At 42.2% G+C, this 24,107-nt stretch overlaps 1 protein-coding gene across 1 annotated transcript in view; it reads right to left on the reverse strand.

Moving 5' to 3' along the window:
* Window positions 1–9,694: 9,694 nt before the first annotated feature.
* Window positions 9,695–24,107, reverse strand: part of FAM20C (FAM20C golgi associated secretory pathway kinase) — a 132,663-nt gene continuing 118,250 nt past the window's right edge. Inside the window, exons 7-10 of the mRNA XM_069982012.1 lie at window positions 17,793–17,902; window positions 17,456–17,537; window positions 12,578–12,637; window positions 9,695–10,873 (exon numbers count right to left, since the gene is read on the reverse strand). Of these exons, the coding sequence (XP_069838113.1) occupies window positions 10,621–10,873; window positions 12,578–12,637; window positions 17,456–17,537; window positions 17,793–17,902 (505 nt within the window). The 3' untranslated portion in view covers window positions 9,695–10,620. The remainder of the gene's footprint in view (window positions 10,874–12,577; window positions 12,638–17,455; window positions 17,538–17,792; window positions 17,903–24,107) is intronic.

The raw sequence follows: 24,107 nt of genomic DNA on the forward strand, positions 1-24,107 counted from the left end.
ATTCTCTCTGCAGTGTGTTTGTATGGTCCTACGCCTGTCTGGGTTGTTCACTGATCACTGCCCCTCACATATCTTCTCCTAACATCCACTATCTCACAAATGACTGCTGAACCCATGTAAATAGGCATTATATCACCCCAATACTGCCTCCTGTTGGCTGGGAAAGCTGCCTGTAATGGTTTATGGGCTACCCTAAGGTCACATGATCCTACCTCATTCTTCTTTCTGTTATGTGGCCATGGCTATTTTAGCAAGCTGAGGGAAAAAGATCTGCCCATGGTTCACATTTAATTTAACTTTTAGGAATATTTGGTATGAACCTGGGTTCTATGGTTTCGCTTCACTCATCTCTAATCTTAAAGGTTCTTTTTGGTTGATCATGATACTCTTTTTGCAATTTTGTCATTGTCCACAGTGGTGTCCTGGGCTAATGCTACCATACCTTCCACAGGGCTGATGTTAGCTCCAGGAAAGAACCAGGGTCCCTTGACCCCTGAGTGAATGGAACCCAGGTGTAAATGCTTGGACTCTGCTCTATTCACTCTCTATGAGACTTATAAAGATACAATATTTATACACTATTTTGCTATATTTGGAAGTTCCATAAAGACTAAATAGAGCAGAGGCTGGTCTAGTCTCTCAGGTGACAAGGGACCTCCATTTTTGTAATCGGTGGTGGTCCCAGTAGGGGCCGGTCTAGTCTCTCGAGTGACAAGGGACCATCATTCCTGTATTCGGTGGTGGTCCCAGCAGGGGCCGGTCTAGTCTCTCGAGTGACAAGGGACCATCATTCCTGTATTCGGTGGTGGTCCCAGCAGGGGCCGGTCTAGTCACTTGGGTGACAAAGGACCTCCATTCTTGTAATCGGTGGTGGTCCCAGCAGTCAGGTTCCTTTACAATCTACTAGTTATGTTCTATTTTGTTCATCTTGGGAAAACCCTTTAGGAAGAGCAGGTGTCTAGTGAACACTGATGCGTTGGATCTCCATGGTACAATATCACAACCGTGTACTTATAGACCCTTGATGTCAAGCACATCAGGACCTCTGCTTGCAATAGAGGTCAATGATTTTCTACACACAAGTAAGACCCGCTGGATGTTTTACTTACCAAGCAAAGAGATCATCAGGCCGGGTCTATGCTGACAAGAGGAGAATGTTGTGTCTTCTGGGAAACGCTGATTGCTTCTGAATTACCAGACTAATAGTCATTATATTTCAAAGAGAACGATCCAGCAGAGAATATAATATTAATGTTCCATGCAACAGAGGTATCACATCTCAGATTTGTTGGGAAACAGAAAAGACGAGCAAATTGAGCCTCGCTGCATGAAAAAAGGTGATTAATAATTAATACGTGAAACAAGCAGACATCACTCACCGTATGAAGGATGGAGAGCAATAATGTTTTATACCGGAACCTACAGTTTATACTATTAGGATTGCAAGAAAAGTTCACCCATAGTATTAGCTTATGGTTGATGGTTATGATACAACTATCCCCCCTTAGCCTGACATGTGTAGAGTATGTCATTCACCATGGACGGTCCAAGCCCAGTGGCCCATAGGGTCCTATTACTCAGGCTGACTACAGCCCGATCATTTTAGTAAACGAAAGCCGTTCTGCTAGATTGGCGCTCGTTTTCTGGACTGATTAGTCGACTTGATAATTGAGCAGTAAGGGCTACATGGACATTGTTAGCGATGTCCTAGTAGCCCTTTCCCAAACATCTGATACCTTACCTCTTCCCGCTCCTGCTCTTCTCTCCTGTGCTCTGCAGTTTCCGGGTCACCAGCGTCGCGTCGACCAGCACCATCTTCTTTTGAAAGAGCTTCATTCAGCTTTACAGAAGATATGGCAACAAAACAACAACGAAAAAAACCCTATGCGCTTCCAATATAAATATGTAAAGCATGCTTACCCAGATGAGCATGGGCCCCCTAAGCCCAGTAGACCCTCACAAATCTGCCCAGGGCCGCTGCCACCTATATGTGTTCCGTTTGACAATAGACTCCCTCCAGTCTACCACACCCAATCTACCATGGCAAACATAAAAAACAGTTACCTGGACTGCAATGGGATATGACTGCTATAAATTCTTCTGCCATGTACATTCTAAGGCATAAAGTCTGTGACTGCAAATACATCAGACCACACAGTATCTGCACCAAAGTATTTGACCATATTGGTTGCTGTGAGCCAACGCTCAATGCCCACTGCCCGGAGAATGAAGCAGAAAAGGTTTATTTATGGATTTCAATGAATTTTATTGGTTCCAAGGGAGCAATACAGCAAAGTTTCTGACATTAGTCTTTTATGTGAATTTAGTGAATAGTAATGACTGTGGAGCTCCTGGACCACATGCATCCGTGCTGCTTAGAGTGTTGCTTATGGCAGTGGATAGCGTGCTTGCATTGGTGTGTAAGTACTGTATGTCACAGGGGTCCATCATGATTAGAAATAATGAAGCCAGCTCTATTTATACTGTACTGTATAGAAGCAGCACCATCTGACCGCAGTCAGACCACAAGATGAGCTAAGTGTGCCGAAGCTTTCAGCTTAAAAAAAAAGCTTTTAATGAAGACAAATCACAGCCCTTTAAATGGTAAAATTACATTAATTCTTTACCACTGAAATAATCTACACTGTACATTACATAGAAGAGCATAGAGTTGTAGCAGTTGGTTTGGCAATGATGAGTTTGCCATTTGGCACTTTTTTGCCACAATATCCTATACGTAGCTTTTTTTTTAGGACTGTAGTTATTGTAAAGGGCTAACCTGGGCAATCCCTGATCATATAGTGACCCTCTCGTTTAAATTCAGTGTTTGCGAAGGAACAACTAAAAAGTCGTTCATGTATCGTTGATCACAACGTTAGGCTGACCATAAAATCATTGTTTATTGTTCGCTAAATGTTTGCTGAACATTCGCTAATCTTCCACATGTACACATTTGGGGACATTCATTAAATATGGTGTAAAGTAGAATTGGCCCAGTTGCCCTTAGTAACCAATCAGATTTCACCTTTCTTTTCCAAAGATTCTGTTAGAATAAAGGTTGAATCTGGTTGCTAGGGGCAACTGAGCCAGTTTCACTTTACACCATGTTTGATAAATCTCCCCCAAAATTGTTCCTAGTAACTAACGACTATCATTCTGTGTGTTATGATGAATGATTTTAGGTTGTTCCCAAAAACACTTGTTTGCGTTCGTTTATTACTAATCAGTGAAAACTAATAATCACTTATAGGACTCTATGGGGGAGATTTATCAAACTGGTGTAAAGTAGAATTGTCCTAGTTGCCCCTAGCAACAAATCAGATTCCACTTTTTTTTCCTCACAGATATTTTGGAAAATGAAAGGTGGAATCTGATTGGTTGCTAGGGGCAACTAGGACTATTCTACTTTACACCAGTATGATAAATCTCCCCCATAGAGTCCTATAAGTGATTCTTTTTTTTCACTGATTAATAATAAACAAACACAAACAAGCGTTTTTGGGAACGTCCTGAAATCGTTCACCATAACACGCAGAGCCGATTCTACTTTACACCATTTGATGAATCTCCCCATATGTGTTCAATTTCCTTGAAGCACCACCACTGGTGACATTATGCATTCCCCCATTCAAATCAATGGACTGTCTGTGTACTGTAGGACAGGACAGGTCCTTCAGAGCCAGAGATGCTCTTTGAATCTGTTCTCTACTATGACCAGAAAGGTCACTGTTACAGCCCTTTTACATGGGCCGTTTATCGGCAAGAAACGCTGCTAGAATCGGCCTGTGTAAAAGTGTCAGTGATCAGCTAATGAGCAGGAAAAGGCCCTATTCTCGACAGATCACATCTTTTTTGCAACTTCAAAATTTATTGCTATCGGCCGCACATCTCCCTGTGTAAACAAATACATTTAAATGGCTGCACGGACTATACAGTGATCTTCGTGCAGACCAACCATGTGGTTAATCATGCCTTTTAAGGGCACTGCAAATGAGCACCAATCTCTGACAGTATTCTATAGACCGGACCTCGGAGCTCCCGGCATCATAATTCGGAAATTATGTAAAAGTTTACACAACTGTACTGATACAACCAACTCAGAATCCTGTGGTATATCACTGTACAGCCCCTTTAAAAACAAACTCTGGCAAAGCTCTTTTCTGTGTATTATACTACAGTCCTTCCTCATATAGTTCTGTATTTTCTTCATTATACATTCATCAAGGAGAACTTGTTGGAATGAACTGAAATGTATACGTGTGATGTAATGATATATGTAAGTGATTACAATATTAGAGGGAAAAATTTGTTTATTGGGGAAAATTGGATATTTGAGAGGAGGCTCTAGTATCCTGTTGGGTTTCCTCCACTCTGGATACAAGATGAGATATGGTTAGCCATGGAGGATTCTGCTGCACATTGCGTGGGTCCCAGTTGATCCCATAAATGCTCATTTGGCGATCAGGTGACAAGGCAGCCATGTGTTGTAATCTGGAGAAAGTATTCCTTGGAAATGAACATTATCCAGCTGAAGAATGTCAGAAGGAAGCCATGAGAGGAAAACATAAGGCCACAAGATGTACATAGCAAAAGCAGTATTAGGGCCCTCTCCATGAGGCTGCTGTACTCAGATGATTTTCTTCTGCTAAACATCTGCAAATGATCCGGGCCGAGACAGGGGTGATTGATGAAGGTTCCACCAGTGTCTGAATGGTGGACGAGGAGACTGCGGGATCTGCTAGTGCTTATTAGCAGATCAAATGATCTACTGTACTGGTAATCTGTCTGGGCCGTCTGTAGTGTGCATGCCCTCATGTGGCCACTACTTATAACACCTTATACCAGTTTAGTTAGAGCCTAAGTGGTAGGAAACTCATTGAAACAACCATCCCAATTCTTTCAGTCCAATGATATATCTTAGAGGTGTGTCTAGCAGTCACGACCAAGGGGTACTCTACCCAAAAGTAGCCCCTTTCCACCCTCTTGTGGCAAGACCTGGTGCCTAATCATTTACATAACTGTCAATGACTGTATTTTCAGGTAATAATGCACTTTTATAGAGTGAAAGAAACAACTGTGTCACAGAAAAGTGCTAAAAATGTGTTAAATGGTGGTGGTGATGAGTCTGTTAGATTTATATATTTTCCCTAAAGAATGATGCAAATGATGCCTGCAGTACCTGTAAATGATATAGATACTTATAGAAATACCTTCCTGTCTCTCCTTGTAAATGATGCAGGTATGGATAGAGATGCCTGCCTCCCTATTTCTGTAAATGATGTGAGTGTATAAATGGATGTCTTTCTGCTTTTTCTGACAGTATAGTGGGATTATATAGGTAGACATAGTGCCACTTTTAGGGTATGTGTGCACTGCAGAATTCTCGCGGATAACATCACACGGATTCCGTCCCCCCCCCCCCAAATGGGAGCGTGTCTGTCCCATAAACTCAGGTGGATTCCGCCATCCACCCAAAGGATTTACATGTCAGGGGAATAAGCATAAAATGGAGTCTATGGGGCGGGCAGAAAGTCAAGCGTGAGTGCACGGGGGCAAGTGGCGGAATCCGCAGGATATTATCTGCGAGAATTCCGTAGAGTGCACGTTCCCCTAAAGAATACATATGCTGTCTCGTCTAATCAAATAAGCGAGTTGACTGAACTTTTCCACCACCTTTGCTTGGCAGAGCAGCTGTACTGCAGTCCAGCCCGAGAATCTACTTACTCCCTCCATTCTGGTTTGCCCCTTAGAATCACAGTGGACTGTCCCAGTTTCCAGTTTGCTAGTGACTGGTTGAGTAGGTGCTACCTCCAAGTCAAAAGGAAAGTGCTAAGCACTGCTCAGCGTGGACCAGGCCCTATGGGTCGGTGAATAGGATCAGGACAGGTGAGTAGTTTTTCTTATTTTCAGCCCAGCCTGGACACACACACTTTTTTTTTCTTTTATTCATGGATCCCCTCTATAACATCTACATTCAAACATTGCTTTATTTGACAGTAGAAAAAGCATACTGGTCAGTATTATGGATCTGACCTGACAAGAGAATGACTGTTCCAGGAAAAAAAGAGAGTTGACTAACAAGATTGTTGACTGATTCTAATCATATCCTCAATAACTGTGAATTGAGTTCTGGTTTATTGTCTGTTTATTAGAAGGTATGGTAATAGAACCATACTCAATTCTTTTTGTAGCCTGCGATAAACATATATCTATCCTATACAATAATTAGAAAGCAAATAATATAAGGGCAGACTAGATGGACCAGGTGGTCTTTTTCTGCCGACAGTCTTCTCTGTTTCTAGAAACAGTAACTGTTGTATGTAAACTCAGATAGAGTACAAAGTAAGTAATGAAGGGCACGCTCTACAATTGATCAGCACTGTAGTCAAAAACAGGATTTAAAAGCGTTTTCCAGAACTTAGTATTTCTGGAAAATATCTGGTGGGCTGCTGGTACCGGCATCTCTGACAATCAGCTGTTTTCCAGGACTCCGGTGCCCACATACACCAAGGACAGAGCTGAAAGTAGACCGCTCTGTACATTGTGTCTTGTCTATGCTGGGTTACTGAATCCCAGCTCCCATTGCAGTGAGTGGTAAACCAACTCGACCACTACACAATAACCAAAGCTGGGATTGATGTGTAAACATCACACCGATCAGCTATTGATGACTTATTCTGAGGTTAGGTCATCAATCACGAAGGCCCTGCTGCCATTCACATAACGCTGACAGCAATTAGGATATTGTTACATAATTAGATCAATGCACATTAACAATGGTAATTGATGCTCTTCTTCTCGCCTTCTAAGAGCCCAAACTCTTTTATCGGGCTGGTTGGGGGCTCATTTTTTGCACCAATACTGTTAATCATCAAGATCAGCAAAAAAAGAACACTCCGGCAAAAAAACGATTCACCGACTTTTGTCCACATGAGAGCTTGAGGGCATAATATCAAATTCAAAGAGCACAGAGTATCCCTGTGTCATCTAACATCCCTTCAGGCCCTGCACTTGATATAACAGTGCGTCAAACAAGGAAAAAAAAAATAAGTGGAACAGACCCTGGGCACTGACCTAGCGCAAGAAAAGGGATGCTGTAGACCAGGGGTACTTAACAACTTTTAGTGAGGGTCCACTTACCGGGGTTTATAGTCAGGTGAAGGTCCGAGCTGAACATCGTTTCACAAACGTTCAACTATTTACATACAGAATTGCTGCTTATTAGCGGAAAAGCTGGCATTTTTTTCTCTCTCACCAAACCTTTGATATAAGGTACGAAGGGGGTGACTGCCCTGGTAGTATATAGCCCCCCCTGTTGTTCCCTTAGTAGTGTATAGCCCCCCTGTGCACTCTCCCCCAGTAGTGTATAGCCCCCTGTTGCTCCCCCAGTAGTATATAGCCCCCCGTGCACTCTCCCCCTGTAGTATATAGCCCCCTGTGCTCTCCTTCTGTAGTATATAGCCCCCTGTGATCTCCCCCCAGTAGTATATAGCCCCCTGTGCTCTCCCCCCAGTAGTATATAGCCCCCTGTGCTCTCCCCCCAGTAGTATATAGCCCCTTGTGCTCTCCCCCCAGTAGTATATAGCCCCCTGTGCTCTCCCCCCCCCAGTAGTATATAGCCCCCTGTGCGCTCTCCCCTTATAGATGGCCCCCAGACAAAAAACAAAAACAAAAACAACCCACAACTCACCTAGCACCTCGTTCCCCCGCTGCGGCTGTCTTCTTTCCTCCTGGTCCGGCCCCCGGCTGATACGTGTCTCTGGGGATGTCCCGGGGATTCCCCAACAGAGCGCGCACCACAGACCTCAGTGTACCCCGCCGTCCTGTACTTCCGGTAGAGCAGGCCGACGGCGTACACTGAGGTCAGTGATGCGCGCTCTGCTGGGGAATCCCCGGGACATCCCCAGAGAGCGCGAATCAGCCGGGGGCCGGACCGACACTGCCCCCAGCCCCACAGGCGTACTGCAACCTAAGGACAGTATGCTTATGGGGCGGGAGGCAGTGCGGTGGGGAGCGGGACCTCCTAACTGCCCCGGAACGGACCGGATCCGGGGCGGTTAGGAGGTCTGACCAGGGGTCCGGACAGCTGGCCTCCGCGGTCCGGGTTCGGACCGCGGTCCGCCAGTTAAGGGCCCCTGCTGTAGACCTATTAACCTTCAAAAGTAGGTACAAATATTGAAGCATTCAAATAGCGAATGGAGCTCCTTGAGCTCTGTTCAGTACAAATATAGGTGCAAGGATGAAACTGAAGATGTAAGGGCAAGAAAATGACTCCTAGTTGGTGTTAATGTGAATCTATAACCTAGATTTTTTTTCATTACTGATTAGAGCCTGATTCTGAATTATGTTCTTTTTCAAGTTTTTATTTTCTGATTATAATTTTTCTATTTCAATTTATGTGCACAATATGGCAGCCATCTTTTCTGAGCTGTTTTTAACAGCATTTATATATACGCTTTACAGCTAGTCTCATGGACATAGACAATTTACATGAATTGGAAAGGTGTCTGGGCATGCTCTGTGACTTAACAGAGGTTAATCCACCTCCTTATTATCATAGGCAGCACAGGAAGACCTAAGTCACCCCCCTTACACTGATTTAATTTATTTGGTTACCAGAGTCACCTAGGTGGGGCCTCATGACAGTTGGGCCCCATCTCTTGGCTGGGCCGAACTGGCGTGAAGCCGCTGAGATAGAGAACACTTCCTTTTTCTGTGATTCAAGGACCCAAAGGGGTTATCCGGGCTTAGAAAAACATGGCCACCTTCTTCCAGAAACACCAACTGTTCTTGTCCTCAGTTTCAGTAAGATTTTTCAGCTCAGTTTGATTAAAACTGGTGCTTTTTCTGGAAGAAAGTAGCATCCGTCATCTTTAGAAAAGACATCCTTTATTTCATGATGACAGAGGTGGGCCTGTGGCACTGTCAGCTCAAGCTGCCATTCTGCTTATTCTAGAATGATTGACAGCTGTCTCACCTTGAAATCTGGAGAGCATGGTGGGAGCTGACAGTGTCACAGACCTGTCTCTGTAATACTGCCAGTCTTACACACATCGGTAAAGGTATGTGTACCATACTTGTAGCACAGATATATGCATATTCATAATGTTATTTACCCCTAAAAAACAAACTTTAAAACCAAAGACGCTTTACTTACCTCTACCCGTGCTCGCACAGGTGACACATTGCAGGCTCCAGGATCCCCACCAGAATTTATTTTTTCCTGGGTTCCGCCCACAACCCAGGGGAAGATACCTGACATGGCTGATGGATCGCCTGCTCAGCCAATCAGTGACTCTAGTGGCACCATGCCCCAGTTGTGAATTGGCTGAGCGGGTAATCCATCAGCCTGGTTGTGACATTGCTGTGCAGGAGATGCTGAAGCCCAGCGAGAGGTCCGGGGGCGGTAAGACAGCAGTAAGTAAGCGAGAGGTCCGGGGGCGGTAAGTAAAGAGTCTTTAGCCTGCAATTTACTTGCCCGGGATACCCCTTTAAAGTTAGATTTTCTTTTAAAGGGAGAAGTAATTTTTTTAAAAGGTCAGTACTGAGCAAGGAGAAACACCCTGCTAAATGCTTTACTTTTTAGAGTTTAAAACATCAACATTTTATGTGGCAGGAGAAAAAAAACACAGATTTTTTTTTAACAAGTCAAGGCAATCATAAAGTCATAATTGAACAATAAATCATAGAAATATTTTGGATAATTATTTGCTGTATCTTTTATTGCACTTTTACCACGCTGCAAACAAATCACAAAAACGCTGCAAAATGAAGCTCCCAGCTGCGGAATACAGCTGTTATCCATGTAGGTATATACAGTATTTACACAAATATAGTAAAAGCAAACATGGGAAGGCAGCTACCTGGCTACAAACCACAAGAAAGGTCCAAGGCAAAATGCTGCAGTCCATTTGTTCCTCCCTTCCTGCATGTTAGTCATCTACTAACAAAACCTGCCGGGAGTTTTCGACCACAACAAGTGAAGAGCAACATGTTGCCAGCCTCTGATCTAGACAATAAGGCCCACCATTTAGTTTTAATGATTAAGTAGTTCATCCCAATGCTTAACATTCAAGTAAAGCTTCCACCATTGAAGATTATTAAATCGTCCTGATACCATCTACTCTTAAGACTTTGGATTTGTGACCTCCAGAAATAGAACTTGCAGGAGATACAGTATACTCAAGTTAAGGGATTGAAGTGATTTTGAAGGCGTCGTTGTGGTATAGTCAAGTCAGCATCACAGGTAAACAAAACTATACTGTCCCTTTTTTTTTCTTCTCCAAAAAAAGTGGTAGGTAGGTCATCATTTTGTAATATTATACCATATATATAAATACAAAATTTTTCATTTCTTTTAAATAAAGGCCTCCTATCTGTACAAAAAGATTGGGATATGATTACAACCCAAAACCAATTCTGTAGGTCTTTGACCGTCTCGTCTCGAGTTCATCCGTGTATAATATAATTATGTAATAGACACATCATCTAATCCTTTCCTCTTGGTTTTCTCGTCTACAGTGGGAACAATTTCATCTTTATTCTGAATTCACTGAATTCGCATTCGCAGTCTTCGGCAAGACTATGTCTTCTTGGTTGGGGGTTAGTGATTCTACGTCACTACCTCTTAGTTGTCTTATTGTTCACATCAGAGTCCAAATCGTTTTCAATGACATTGTCATAGCTAAGTTTTTCTAAGCAGTCACTGACAGCTTTAAGGACAATCCGGAGCCTTCTGTCCAACGCCTCAAGGTGTGGTTGGTAGAGAATAGGAGCAATTTTGTCCATTTGAAGCGATTCCTCCATTAGTTTACTCAGCTTGTATTCTTCCTTTGCTAGAAGTTGGAGTCGTAGGTACGTTGACTTCTTAATCCTGTCGAAGGAAAATTTATAGCATAAATTAATTGTTAGACAGGAATTTGCCTATAAAATATATGGAAACATGCCAAATGATAGAAGATACAATGTTGTTAACCTATGGCTTATAAATAGATATGAACACAACTTAAGCATGCTTGAGTCCAATCACTCGGCATTCGAATAACAGTGGCTAAAGAAGTTGGATGGAGCCCTAGGAAATCCGGGAAAACATGGATACAGCCATAGGCTGTACTGGCACTTTGCCTCCCCCAAACCACGTTGCCTTGCTCTGTCTCCTGGTGCCAGTATTTTGAAGAAAAACGACTTTTACCAATGCAGCGGGGCAGGCAGTCCAAATTGTGTGGCTTAGAGCATCAGTGCCCTAGGCCAGCGGCACTGATGCTCTAGGCCACACCAGTTTGACTGCCCATCCTGCCACATTGATAAAAGTAGTTTTTCTTCTAAATACCAGCATCGGGAAACTGGGCACGGCATTAGGAGCTCTACAAAGTGGTTTGGGGGCGGCAAGGTGCCAGGACAGAGTTGTTTTAAATGCTCAACGATCGGACTTGGGAATGCGTGAGATGCAGGTTATATGCATGCCTGAGGTTATGCAGGTTATGATCAACAATTCTAGCTACACTCTAATCTATCTATCTATCTATCTATCTATCTATCTATCTATCTAATATAAATTGACAGCTGCCTAAGCCTACAGCTCTCTGCACATTACCTTTGAAGCTGCTGTTCCTAAGAGAGCCATCATTTGCTTATGAATCTTTGTTTTTATTTATGGATCTCAGTAGATCATGTCTGATCTCATTGACTTCTATTGAGGATTGTTAGATTTCCCTCTGTGTTTTGGACGGCAAGAATATCAGTGCAGTTTATGTTATTCTTTCCATCAAAAACATTGGTATCCCTGAAAGAAAAGGGGGCAGCATAATCTTCCCCACCACTGTCCTTTTAGTTAATTTTAGCTTAACAAAAATGACAGTAGTAAGGGCCCATGTCATTCCCTGAGCAGCCGCTTACCTCTATCCTCTCATCCCACCGCCTGCTGATTGGGCTGATTGGGTGCTACGCTGATTGGGTGATTGGGTGCTACGCTGTTGTCACCCACCTTCTCCCGCGCTTTGGTGAGTAAAATACCCAAGGTCGCGGTGGGGAGGGGGGTGATCAGGCCGGCTGTTAGCGGTTAACTCTTCTGGGAGGGTCCTAAAGTGAAAGATTGGCGCGGGCTGTGTGGGAACGGGGGATGGGGCGGCATCATTTCAGGTTTGCCTCAGGTGGCAGAAAACCTGGAATTGGCCCTGACTACAATATCAAACTTAGCTAAATGAAACAGTGGACTTTTAGAACATAAGATGTAAGCCTTTTTCTTTTGGTTCACATATGAGGTGTATTTTGAGAAATTCCCTGAACATATTGTGCCCATAGGCATCGTGCTCTTCACCTGCAATGTGAATTCTTTATTACTAGTGATGCAGGACAAGGGCCCAGGTCTGTCTGCTACTTCTGTACCTGATATATCTATGGCCCTGCATTATTGGATGTCTTGCTCCAGGGGGGCACACATGGTGGGGTGAGGCACTATTCCTATCAGTCAAGAGAATTACCCCTGTCCTGAACATGAAGCTCTCTGCTTTCTCTTTTTTCTGCATGAACTCTAGATACCCACATATTATTTTGGGACCCACTTTGTGACTATTAATACCTGCAGCACTGGTTCAGCGGCACCAGGATAGACAGCTCGTCGTGAGAATATTTCCCGAATCTGTTAAAGGCAAAACAAACCATTTACAAAACTCATTCAGCCACGTGTGCAAATAACATCAACCTCTCCGGATGATTCCTGAAACCTGTTATGTGTCACTTTAATATCTGTCTTGAGTCTATTTTGCAGCAAACAATTTACCATAAAACAGTTATAGCGGGAGAATCTTTTATCTTTTGACATCCCAAATCTCCCTTTGAAATGCAAGAGATGTTTTATTCCGAGAATTTAGACCTTTTCATCCTATGAGCTGTGTAAACGCACGTAGGGGACTTGGAGGTCCCAGAAACCGCGTTCAGGCTCTCTGATCTTTATTATTCCTTTTCTAGACTGAATAAGATATTCAAGAAGAAAGTGTCATGATAAATAATCCAGTATATGCACACATGATCAGCTTTAGTATGGACTAAACCAATGCCTTAGCTCCACGGGGTTGTGCAATAACAACCACAATGTCACTGGTTCCCAATGTTTGTATAGCGCCACCATATTCCTATATTAGCCCTTGTCCCCATTCCGGGTCAAAATATTATTTCTCCATCTGACTCTCATTGGCGCCAATTTTATAGGAAGCCAAATGACAATTTTTTTGGATGCTAGTATCGGCACTGCTCCATATGTTGTCCTTTAATACATTAATGTAGTTGGGTTACCCACTGATACAATATGTTGACACCAATATTCTTATTACAATTATACCACTTCTACTACTAATTTTAGGTTAAAGGTTCATGCATTAAAGTGTCCCTATCATCTGTAAAAACTTTTGTCTAAAGATGAGCGAACCGGGTTCGGGTTTGAGTCCATCCGAACTCGAACGATCAGCATTTGATTAGTGGGGGCTGCTAAACTTTGATAAAACTCTAAGGTTGTCTGGAAAAAATGGATACAGCCAATGACTATATCCATGTTTTCCACATAGCCTTGGGGCTTTATCCAACTTCAGCAGCCACCGCTAATCAAATGCCGAAAGTTCGGGTTCGGATCAACTCGAGCATGCTCCAGGTTCGCTCATCTCTACTTTTGACGTGTCAAAAAGAGATGTCAAAAGTTTTGGTCAGCCTGGGTTTGGGTGTTCAAAGCCCCACCGATTACTAGATAGAAATGGTAGACGTGTGAGGTATTCATTTTGGGGCTCGCTGGTCTCCCCATCTTGCTAAAGGAGAAGAATTCTATATACTTTCTATGGAGTCCATCTCTAGTAGGGAGATGGAGATTGAAGTCATCTGGAGAGAAAGAGAGCAATCAAAACTTTTGATATGTCTCAGTGCTTGTTTGCAGTACCTTCAAAAGGTACAATCAGTAGCGCTGCCAAGCCGCAACTATCCCCTACATCGTTCGTGTGGCCGTTTAAATATATTGCTGTCAGCCACACATTCCCTGTGCGACCGATAACATATTTCAGCGCATTTGAAAAGATCAGCCTAGAATTTGTCTGTTTTCTTGCTCCTTAGCTGATCATTGACACTTTTACATGTGCCATTTATTATATTTTAGCTATGTAGTCTTTATTTTTAGGGAGAAAAATGGGAGTAAATTGACACAGAAAGGTCATAAATTATTATGGTCTTCAGGACATTGTGGAGTATAGCCTTCTTCTCCAGAGACTATGGAGTGACGGGAGCTACAAAAAAATCATATCTGTGTGTACAGGGGGAGTAGAGGTAGCAGTTGCATCTACAGCTTGTTGTCTCAGGGGGCCTAAAAAGACCCTGGTTGGCTGTTTTACAGATTTTCCTTTAGGGTCCAGGGATTTGTTGTTACATTGCTTTGTATTTGCTTCAAGAGGAACTATCAGCAGCTTAGACTAATGTTACTTGCTCATAGGTCCCTATTGCTATCCCTGTGCAGTTGATAATGTAATCCTACCCTTAAAGAGGCAATCAGCCCCCAGCTGACCCATCCCTTGTAACGATTATCAATCGAGCGGGCTGGCCAGGGGCCTGCCACCAGATCGGTGCTCTTGTGGCCATAGCCTTGCCCCCAGTACTCCTAACAGCCTTCCCGCTTGCCTTCACTTGCTCAGGAACGGCGCCGAGGATAAAAGACATATCTTCATCCTCAGCGCTCCATGCACAATAGGGGGCTATTAGCAGTTAGATTCGTCTAGGTTTGCTTAAGGCTTTATTACACAATACGATTGTGTAAAAGAAGGCAATGATGAACCGGGCATGAATGATGTCGGCTGATCGTTGCTGTCCTTTGTCTTTCAACATGTTGAAAGACAAACCACTAATATACAGTAGCAACGATCTGCTGCCATCACCCCGTGGAATAGGAGCAGCGTCAGCAGACCGACGCTATCTTCTATCACCCCGGAACCTGGCAGCAAGTGTTCAACTGGACCACCACAGGAGAAAGGAAGTATTACACAGTTATCTATGTAATGTATGTACTGTATGTTTTGGGTCATCCAGAGTGAGAGACAGAAGATCATTGTACTCATTCTGTCTGGCTAATTGACAAACGTCCATACATTTCAGAACCCAGAGGATCCTAAGGGCCCATACTTTACCCATGTATATGTTTAATTATATACCAATATACAAAGATTTTTTCTCATTGTGGCGCTATACCGAGACAGATAGTCAGGTTTTTAGCATTTTTAATCAACAATGTTTTACCTAAATTGAAAACCAATATGGCCGCTGCACTTCTTATTGTCAGAGTGGCTGTATACCCAGTGTTATTTCTTTTATAGAAAACAATAGGTCAGTCTATTAACTAAGTGTCAAAATTCACCTGTAAAGTATTTATGTGTGTATATACCATATATTGTATATTGCATTATTTTCCCGTTCCCATCATCGCCTACTTGCATTGCATTATGCAGCATTGAAAAGGCGCGAGCTTTTATAACATTAGATTATATTTTCAAGGTCAAAACCAATCTTTTTTTATCCGCTGACACAAAGTGGTATTATTACCATGGTAACCGCAGACACAATATAGCGATAAGAGTAAAGTTTAAGAATACACCGTCAGTAGCTCTATACAACAATACAAGGCGACTGTGGGAGTTGCAGACTATTTGTTGTGGGGTTTTTATTACGGCACAATTACATGGAAGCACATGAGCTCAATGGCAAGGTGATGGAAGAATGCACGGGCTTGTATAATCGATATATTGTTTTATTATTATTTTAATTCATGATATGTAAAGTGTGCTGTGCCTCATTGTTTATTGTTCATGTACATAGTCCTCATTGTGTATTATTCATAGCCCTGAATGGATGATAAAACAGGAAGGGAGCAGAGAATGAGCAAGGGATGGATCATGTGGATTGAAGTCCTGGTTGGTTCTACTTTGCACATGGCCAGGACTCCCCTCCCTAGAGGAAGTATATTATTAGCAGACAAGAGGATGAAGAATTGGCCCATTGGTCATGGTAAGGATTCCAGGGGAAAAACATATACCAGACCTTTATGTCTTGGGTGGCAAAACCAACATCATATGGATCATTGTATTGTGCAAGTAAAGTACATAACATGATAGTAGTCTCACTACCTACCCATCATAAAATGTACCACTGTAGGGTGTTGACACATACAGAATGACCCTATAAGTACAGTGATTGTGTTTATTTTATAGCGTAAAAGAAAAATGTCCTTTAAAGATGGCCATACACATTCGATTAAAGCGAATGTACCAGGCCCACCTCTAGTGCATAGACCATGCCGGTGCCTAAGAATAAACAGTGCCGAGCGAGGGAACCAGTCTTGAAAAAAGAACTGCGCCACTGGGATCCCCATGGTGGCTCTGACCGGGTAATGTAAAAAAAAAAAAAAGTTCCCTGATGGTACATTCACTTTAATAGTGGTCAAACCTGTCGATTTTGGCCGGATTGGCACACCATCTAATATGTATGGGGGCCTCTTGACCTCTTGACTCTCCCTCTTCCCTGAGGTTGGGGAAAAGAAGAGTTGTGCTTTTTGAATTTTAACATCACCGATCATTTTGTATCCAGCTGCTGCCAGAAGAGTCTCATAGTGGCTTTTTCCTGCCTCACCATTCAGAACACTTGGCCTAGCTGAGAGTACTTGGGTCAAGGCAGATCAGGGGGGATAACTTGTCAGCTCACAAATATCTGAAATCTTTAGTCAGTGGTATCTGTCCTGTAAGTCTCCAGCTATTGAAAAACTGCTGCTCCCAACATGCTCTGAGTTTTGGAAACAGCCAGAGGGCCACAAGATACAAAGTTAATAGAGTTCAAAAAGACGTATGTCCACTAGATCAGAAAACAGCACAGGTGCATGGCTATAGCTATCCACTGTAAAGGGCACCAGCCTTTCCATTCTTCAGAATACAATGCTTGTGCCTAGGCTTTATCTAAGCTAAAAATAATAACTCTTATCCACTTGCCCAAATGCCCTGTTGAGTGGTTCTCGATGGTCTGGCTTCCAGATTTCATATAAACAGGCAAGAAGAACCTGCTCATCAAATCATTCATCTTACTTAGGGGTGAGGTGGAATTGAACATACAGTATGAGTTATAAAATATTGGGAAACCTCCTATGCTGGACACACAGATATTTTTCTGGTACCCACTTATAAATCTGGTCAGGATTTTTAGATATAGCAAACGTAATCTTGTGCACTTCAGAGAGTAGTTCAGTGGGTGGGGATGCACTCATAGCTCTTTTACTTTGTCTTCCATGTAAATAGCTCTGCTGCCGCATCTATTTCTCTGTATATTACAATGTATATGGCTCAGTTAATCAGATGGTTTTTATAGCGTATTGTCTTGTAATGAGTACAATTATGTATACATAGTATATGATGCTATTGTAGTCATACTCATACTTATGAATATTTACCCTCGTCCATTGTCCAAGTGAATTATAAACGTCTCGTTTCCAAACTTCTCAAATGTCTCATAATGATGGCGATCCATGTTGCCTGTGGGCGGGAACAAAATGCCTTTTAAATACAATTACAGTTTTAAAGTCAATGAATTTATTTTCTTTTATTTTAACCCAGTATATGCAAAAGAGAAATAAAAATAAGCCAATATCTGACTAAATTCTGTGGAAAACAGCATCTTTTCTAATGCACATACAGCCCTCATATTCATGTAGGGATGGGGTTGTGTTGAATAAGGAGATCAAATAAGTAGTTTAATGCATTTAATATAAAACAATACACATGTCTTACCCATGAGAAAGTCAAACACTGTCATATCGATGACGTCTAGAAGCCTGCTGCCACTATCATATGGCGGTGTCTGCTTCACTCCTTCACAGTAGTCACCGTCAACTTCCCATCTGGAATTGAACACAAATTTGGATTAGTATATACATAACGATCAATTTTATAAACTATTATTTTAGCCAGTGTTGCCATTATCAAAATGAGGGGTGTACATGCAGTGTAACAAATTACGATTAAAAACCTGTACCTGCTTAAGGGTCTGTTCACACTGAAGAAAACAGGTGGAAATTCCAAGCGGAACCCCCGCCGCAGACTCTGCTTGGAATCCTACCTGCCTCACTGTCTCAATGTGATGTCTTGCGTGCCTCCGCTCTCCCCTTAAAGAATTGACATGTCAATTCTTTGAGCAGAAAGCGGTGAAGAAGGAAGGCACGTGACACATCACATTAAGACAGTAACGCAGAAGGAATTCCGAGCAGAGTCCGTGGTGGGATTTCCGCTTAGAATTTCTGCCTGTTTTGCTCAGTGTGAACTAGCCCTTAAAGTGCACAGCTTCTCTGTAGAACTATGTGTTTGGACACAGACTGAAGCAACAAGGATCAGGCTACACATAAATTGTGTTTGTAGTCTGTAGCCAAGGGAATAACTGGCTGTAAATAATAGCTGTACACATAGCAGGAGGAGATTTTTATTCAAGAATATTTCCAGAATATTTTGTTGGCCCAAAGCATCGTAAATAATACTAATAATAATAATAATGATAATAATAATAATAATAACTTTCTAGTGTCTACAGCTCCTGTGCAGACCTCTGCGTCTCCCTGGTTACAGACTACAAACAGGCCACGTATGTAGTCTGAGTGTTGCTGTTGAACTGGTGTAGAGATAATGCCGACTTCTTTGTTATCTTGTTAGACTTTATAAAACAATATCTGCATATTTAATTTATTATTTCTTTTAAATAGAATTGTGTTTTTTTTATATAAATTGTTTTTTTTAATTAATATATTAATTTATTTTTGGTGCTTGCTAGACTTCTATATGACCCATTAAAGTTGCAGTATACAGGTATAGATATATTTACTTATAGTTGACTTTCTGGGGAGCAGTTTGCAGGAGTTCTAGGCTGAAATATTATCTATATTATCAATATTAATTGTCCTGATAGAGGATTTATAGGCAAACCTTATGCTACTTTATTAACCCCCTGGATAAGTATTTGGCTCTTAAGAAAGCAGCATGGATGGATTTTGCATTAGGGCCTAGTCTGGAACTGCACCAAGTTCTTGAATAATGAGATACTCTGCATTTCATTCGGCATAGCAAATCCATCAGCTGGATGATGAGGCGTTTTCCATATCCTTCTGAAATCCCCTTGTGTAAGATTCTTTTATTAAGCGTGGAACATTCTCAGCACAAAGGGCTGTGCTACGTGTCCTCTCATATAGGTTCTGCGTTCAGAGACCAAAACAAAGACTGATCCGATATTTTTATACCTAGAATTCATCTTTACCCCACGCTGAGGAAATGCATAACACAAATACATCTTAGAAAAATGCAGAGAACAGGACGTACAAAGAGCGGCCATTATCATTCTTTCCAATCTCAGGGGGAAAAAAAATCATCCATCTCTATAGAAATGATGTTCATTAATCCTATCAGCGTGGGCCTGTATGTGATGCGGATGTACTATTCAGGTTACATTTCTATATGGCAATATCCATTAATGTTCGGTCTGGCACAGTTCAGTGCAGGTAGAGATGTAGGTATATAGTGCAGTTACATAACAATACATACATTGGAGGCAGAAAAGAAAGTAGATGTAATATTATATGTATAACTTGTGCCTGTGTGTAGTTTCTGAGCCCACTGCCACCCTGAAAGCACAGTCCTACTATTAGAGTACATTTTATAGCCTCAATAATGCTGGGTAATAAGAGGGGGCACTATTGGAGAATAATGGTCTTGTACAGGGTCCCTCTGTTTTCTCTATGTCCGTCCCTGTTATAGGGGTCCATACCTAGGCGTGAGAGCTAGCATTGCCCTACGTCTCTACTCACATTAATTCCCACTATGCTCTGCTGGATCTCACATACATTGGATTTCAACAACACCTGGTTTATACATTGACTTCTTATAGGGGATTTCATTGTGGTTCCTGATTAAAGGGGTAGTGCGGCGCTAGTGCGGCCGTCCGTCCGAGATGACGTTTGGCACAAGATGGCGGACGGCCTCGACACGGATCAGGTAATGTATAATGCACCACACACTTCGGGGTACACGGGTGGGGGTGGTGGGACACTGGGAAGGGGGCTATTCACAGACATAACATACATTACAAAGTTGTATAACTTTGTAATGTGTGTTATTCTGTGAATAATTTTTTAGCGCTGCACTACCCCTTTAATGATCAAATTCTGGAACTGATCACAAAAACACTTGACTCAATCAGTTGACTTATAATGGGGTATGGGGTTTTGTTTAGGGTTGTGGTTTTGGACATGTTGACAGCAAATGTAGCTCTACTATTGCAACCAAATGGTGGATCGGATCTATAAAAGATCCAAACATTACCCCATGACTTAATTGACCTATAATGGGGTGTTATGTTGGGATTTTTTTTTTTTGTTAGCAAGAATAGAAATAGGCAAACACCTTCAATAACTGATGGCCAAACAATCTGTCCTTTATGTCCCCCTGTCCTTTCTATACACAGGAATGCTTAGCAAGGCCAAGCAATCCTTTGTTTTCTATGGGGAGAGAAGGGTTAGGCCACAGCCAGAGAGCTTTGGATGTGGCTTATGTATTCAAGAACAATCGGATTGTGCAGTGATTTTTCAATCACACCCAACCCATATATCCACCAACATCATCTGTCGATGGAACTTTCAGTCATGGTTTCTTCAAAAGTAAGAATGTTATTTTAGTTAGGGCCAGTTCATACGCAGTAAATCCCCGGCAGAACTCCCGCCTGCCTAAGCGGCACAAGCCATCCCATAGAGAGACAGTGTCACATTTAGGCAGGCGGGATTCTGCGGCAGAACTCTCTGGAAGTCCACTGATTTTACTCTGTGTGAACTGGCTTTTATACCTCAATGATATCACATTATCAGAGTTGGACTAGTTCACAAGAGGTTCCTGAAGAGGTTCCCCAGGATGTGAGACAATAGGAACCTTGGTCAAGAAAGAGCCCAAGAAGTTCAGATGAACCAACATATGGATCAAAAAGCTTTTATAGTCTTTTTTGCTTTATTTTTACAAATTCACGTGATCAAGTAGCAGAGTTTTGTACAATTAAAAGTAGAGATGTCAGTCTGGAGGGTCAGCCCGCAGAATATGTGAATAGTATGGCTTTAGGCTCTTTTCTTATAGAAAATACATGGTTAAGTGAAAGCAATTTTAGAATAAGCAACCCATGTAAAGCAAGTTCTCTTTCCAGCTGATATGGAGATATTTTTTGCAACTGCGCAGCTGTTATTCAACCATGCAGTCAGTGAAAGCCACATCTGAAGCAAACATCTTAAGCCAATTCAATGTGCATTAAAAGCATTTGTCTGTAGCATTAGATCTCTTTTCACTGTATAATTCATCTTTGCTGCTTTATTTATTCTGGACCAAAGTGACTAATGCATGGAAGAATTCTCCGCAGCATATCGTCCCCTTTGAGTTATTTTTACATTCTGTCTAATTAAGGCAGTGATATTTGTAAGCACTGCAGTCAGTCTGTTCCTTTGTTAACAGTCGCCTAAGCATTAACAGTGCAGGAAGTCGTGGACCATACAGTATTCCTCATCTAGGTGAGAAAGCTAAATAATTGAGACTAGTGTCTGCGACATTAGCTTAATAAAGGGGCTTTAGACCTAACTATGGCAGGCAATAAAATATCTGCTACATAGATGAGGCACACTTTTGGAGAACCGGACATGTCTTATCAATAATCCCAAAATAGGAACCTAGACTAAAGACGAGTGCAATTCTAGCATGCTTGAGCTTGATCATTCAGCATTAGAATAATGGTGGTGGAAGAAGTTGGACAGGGCCGGGACAAGGAGTTTTGGTGCCCTAGGCAGAGAAGGCAAATGGCGCCCCCCCCCCCCCCGAAAAAAAAACAAAACACTTATATATATCTGCATAAAAAAGACATGTATACACACTTTTAAACACATTTAATATAAAAGGATCATTGTTTAAGGGGAAAAAAAAATATCCATACCGTTAAGAAAACAAACTATATATAGGCCAATATTACCGCCATAGAGAGACCACCGCATAATGACACTATATACACACCAATATTAGCACCACACCATGACCACCACATAATGACACTATATACAGGCCAATATTAGCACCACACCATGACCGCCACATAATGACTATTTATACACCATATACAGAACAATATTACCCCCATAGAGTAACCACCACATAATGACTCTATATATACACACCATATACAGACCAATATTACCACCATAGACTGACCACTGCATAATGACTCTATATGTATTATACACAGACTAATATTACCGCCATAGAGTGACCGCCACATAATGACTTTATATACACTTTATACAGACATATATTTTGTGGCAGCCACTATATGCGGTAATATTAGTCTGTATATAGTGTATATAGAGTCATTATGCAGCGGTCAGTCTATGGCGGTAATATTGGTCTGTATATAGTGTATATATAGAGTCATTATACAGTGGTCACTCTATGCGGTAATATTAGTCTGTATATAGTGTATATATAGAGCCATTATGTGGTTGTCAGTGTATGGCGGTAATATTGGTCTGTATATAATGTACATAGAGAGTCATTATGTGGCGGTCACTCTATAGTGGTAATGACTCTATACACTATATACTGACCAATATTACCGCAATAGACTGACCACTGCATAAGGACACTATACACACTATATACAGACCAATATTACCGCCATAGACTGACCACCAGATAATGACTCTACTGTATATACACACTATATACAGACCAATATTACTGCCATACAGTGACAGCCACATAATGACCCTATACAGACCAATATTACTGCCATACAGTGACAGCCACATAATGACCCTATATACACTATATACAGACCAATATTACTGCCATACAGTGACAGCCACATAATGACCCTATATACACTATATACAGACCAATAGTACTGCCATACAGTGACAGCCACATAATGAATCTATATACACTGTATACAGACCAATATTACCGCCATACAGTGACTGCCGCATAATGACTTTATATACACGCTATATACAGACCAATATTACCGCCATACAGGGACCGCAACATAATGACTCTATATATACCATATACAGAACAATATTACCGCCATAGTGACCACCACATAATGACTATATATACACTATATACAGACCAATATTACTGCCATACAGTGGCCACCTAAGGACTCAATACTACCTTATTTTTTTCTCAATAAATAGTGACATCATCATACACTATACATAGGAGCTGCAGCCAATCACTGATCAACTGCAGCAATTACATAGGACTGATGAGGCCAGAGAACGGCTGCAGCTCCTATGTACAGTACATTCACTGCTACACTTCTGCTGGACAGTGGAGTCAGCAGTGCTGATACACATACACACATACACTAATATATATATATATATATATATATATATATATATATATATATATATATATACACATCCATGAAAACACATACAAATCCAAACCATCTAGTAGTCCACACACTACACACATGACATGTAACACACACTACATTCATGCATCATATACCTACATTCATACACATTACACACTACATGTACAGTATACTTACTCCATCTAGCAGCATGCTGGGGGTAGTAGTCCTGGTCCATGGCAGCAGAAGCAGCAGGCTCTGGTCCTCTCACAGCAGCCGTCTCCTCCATCGTCCCGACTGCCACACTAGTCTCACCAGGAAGAGGCAGGGAAATCACATGGTGCAGGGGGGAGGGGGTCCAGCACACACCGGAGCCCACGTCCTGTAGCCTCTGTGTGACCCCTAATAGCAGCAGCCAGGGATCACTGCCAGACGCTGCAGGACGCTGTCTGTGTGCTCCTGCCTGTGACACATACTGCCATAAACAACCCCCCCCGCCCCCCATCCTGATCATGAGGCAGCTTGCCTCACTACTCAGCTGCACTTCTCACCTACTTTAGGGCGTTGCTAGCGGCCGGAGCCCGTCCCGCCCGTCGGCATATGAGATCCACGGGGGTTGCTGTCAGAAGCGCAGGGCTGGAGCCTGCAGCAGCTTCAGGGCTGATGCTGCTGCAGGTGAG

Source organism: Dendropsophus ebraccatus, chromosome 9 (genome assembly GCF_027789765.1).
Source record: "Dendropsophus ebraccatus isolate aDenEbr1 chromosome 9, aDenEbr1.pat, whole genome shotgun sequence".
Taxonomy (NCBI): domain Eukaryota; kingdom Metazoa; phylum Chordata; class Amphibia; order Anura; family Hylidae; genus Dendropsophus; species Dendropsophus ebraccatus.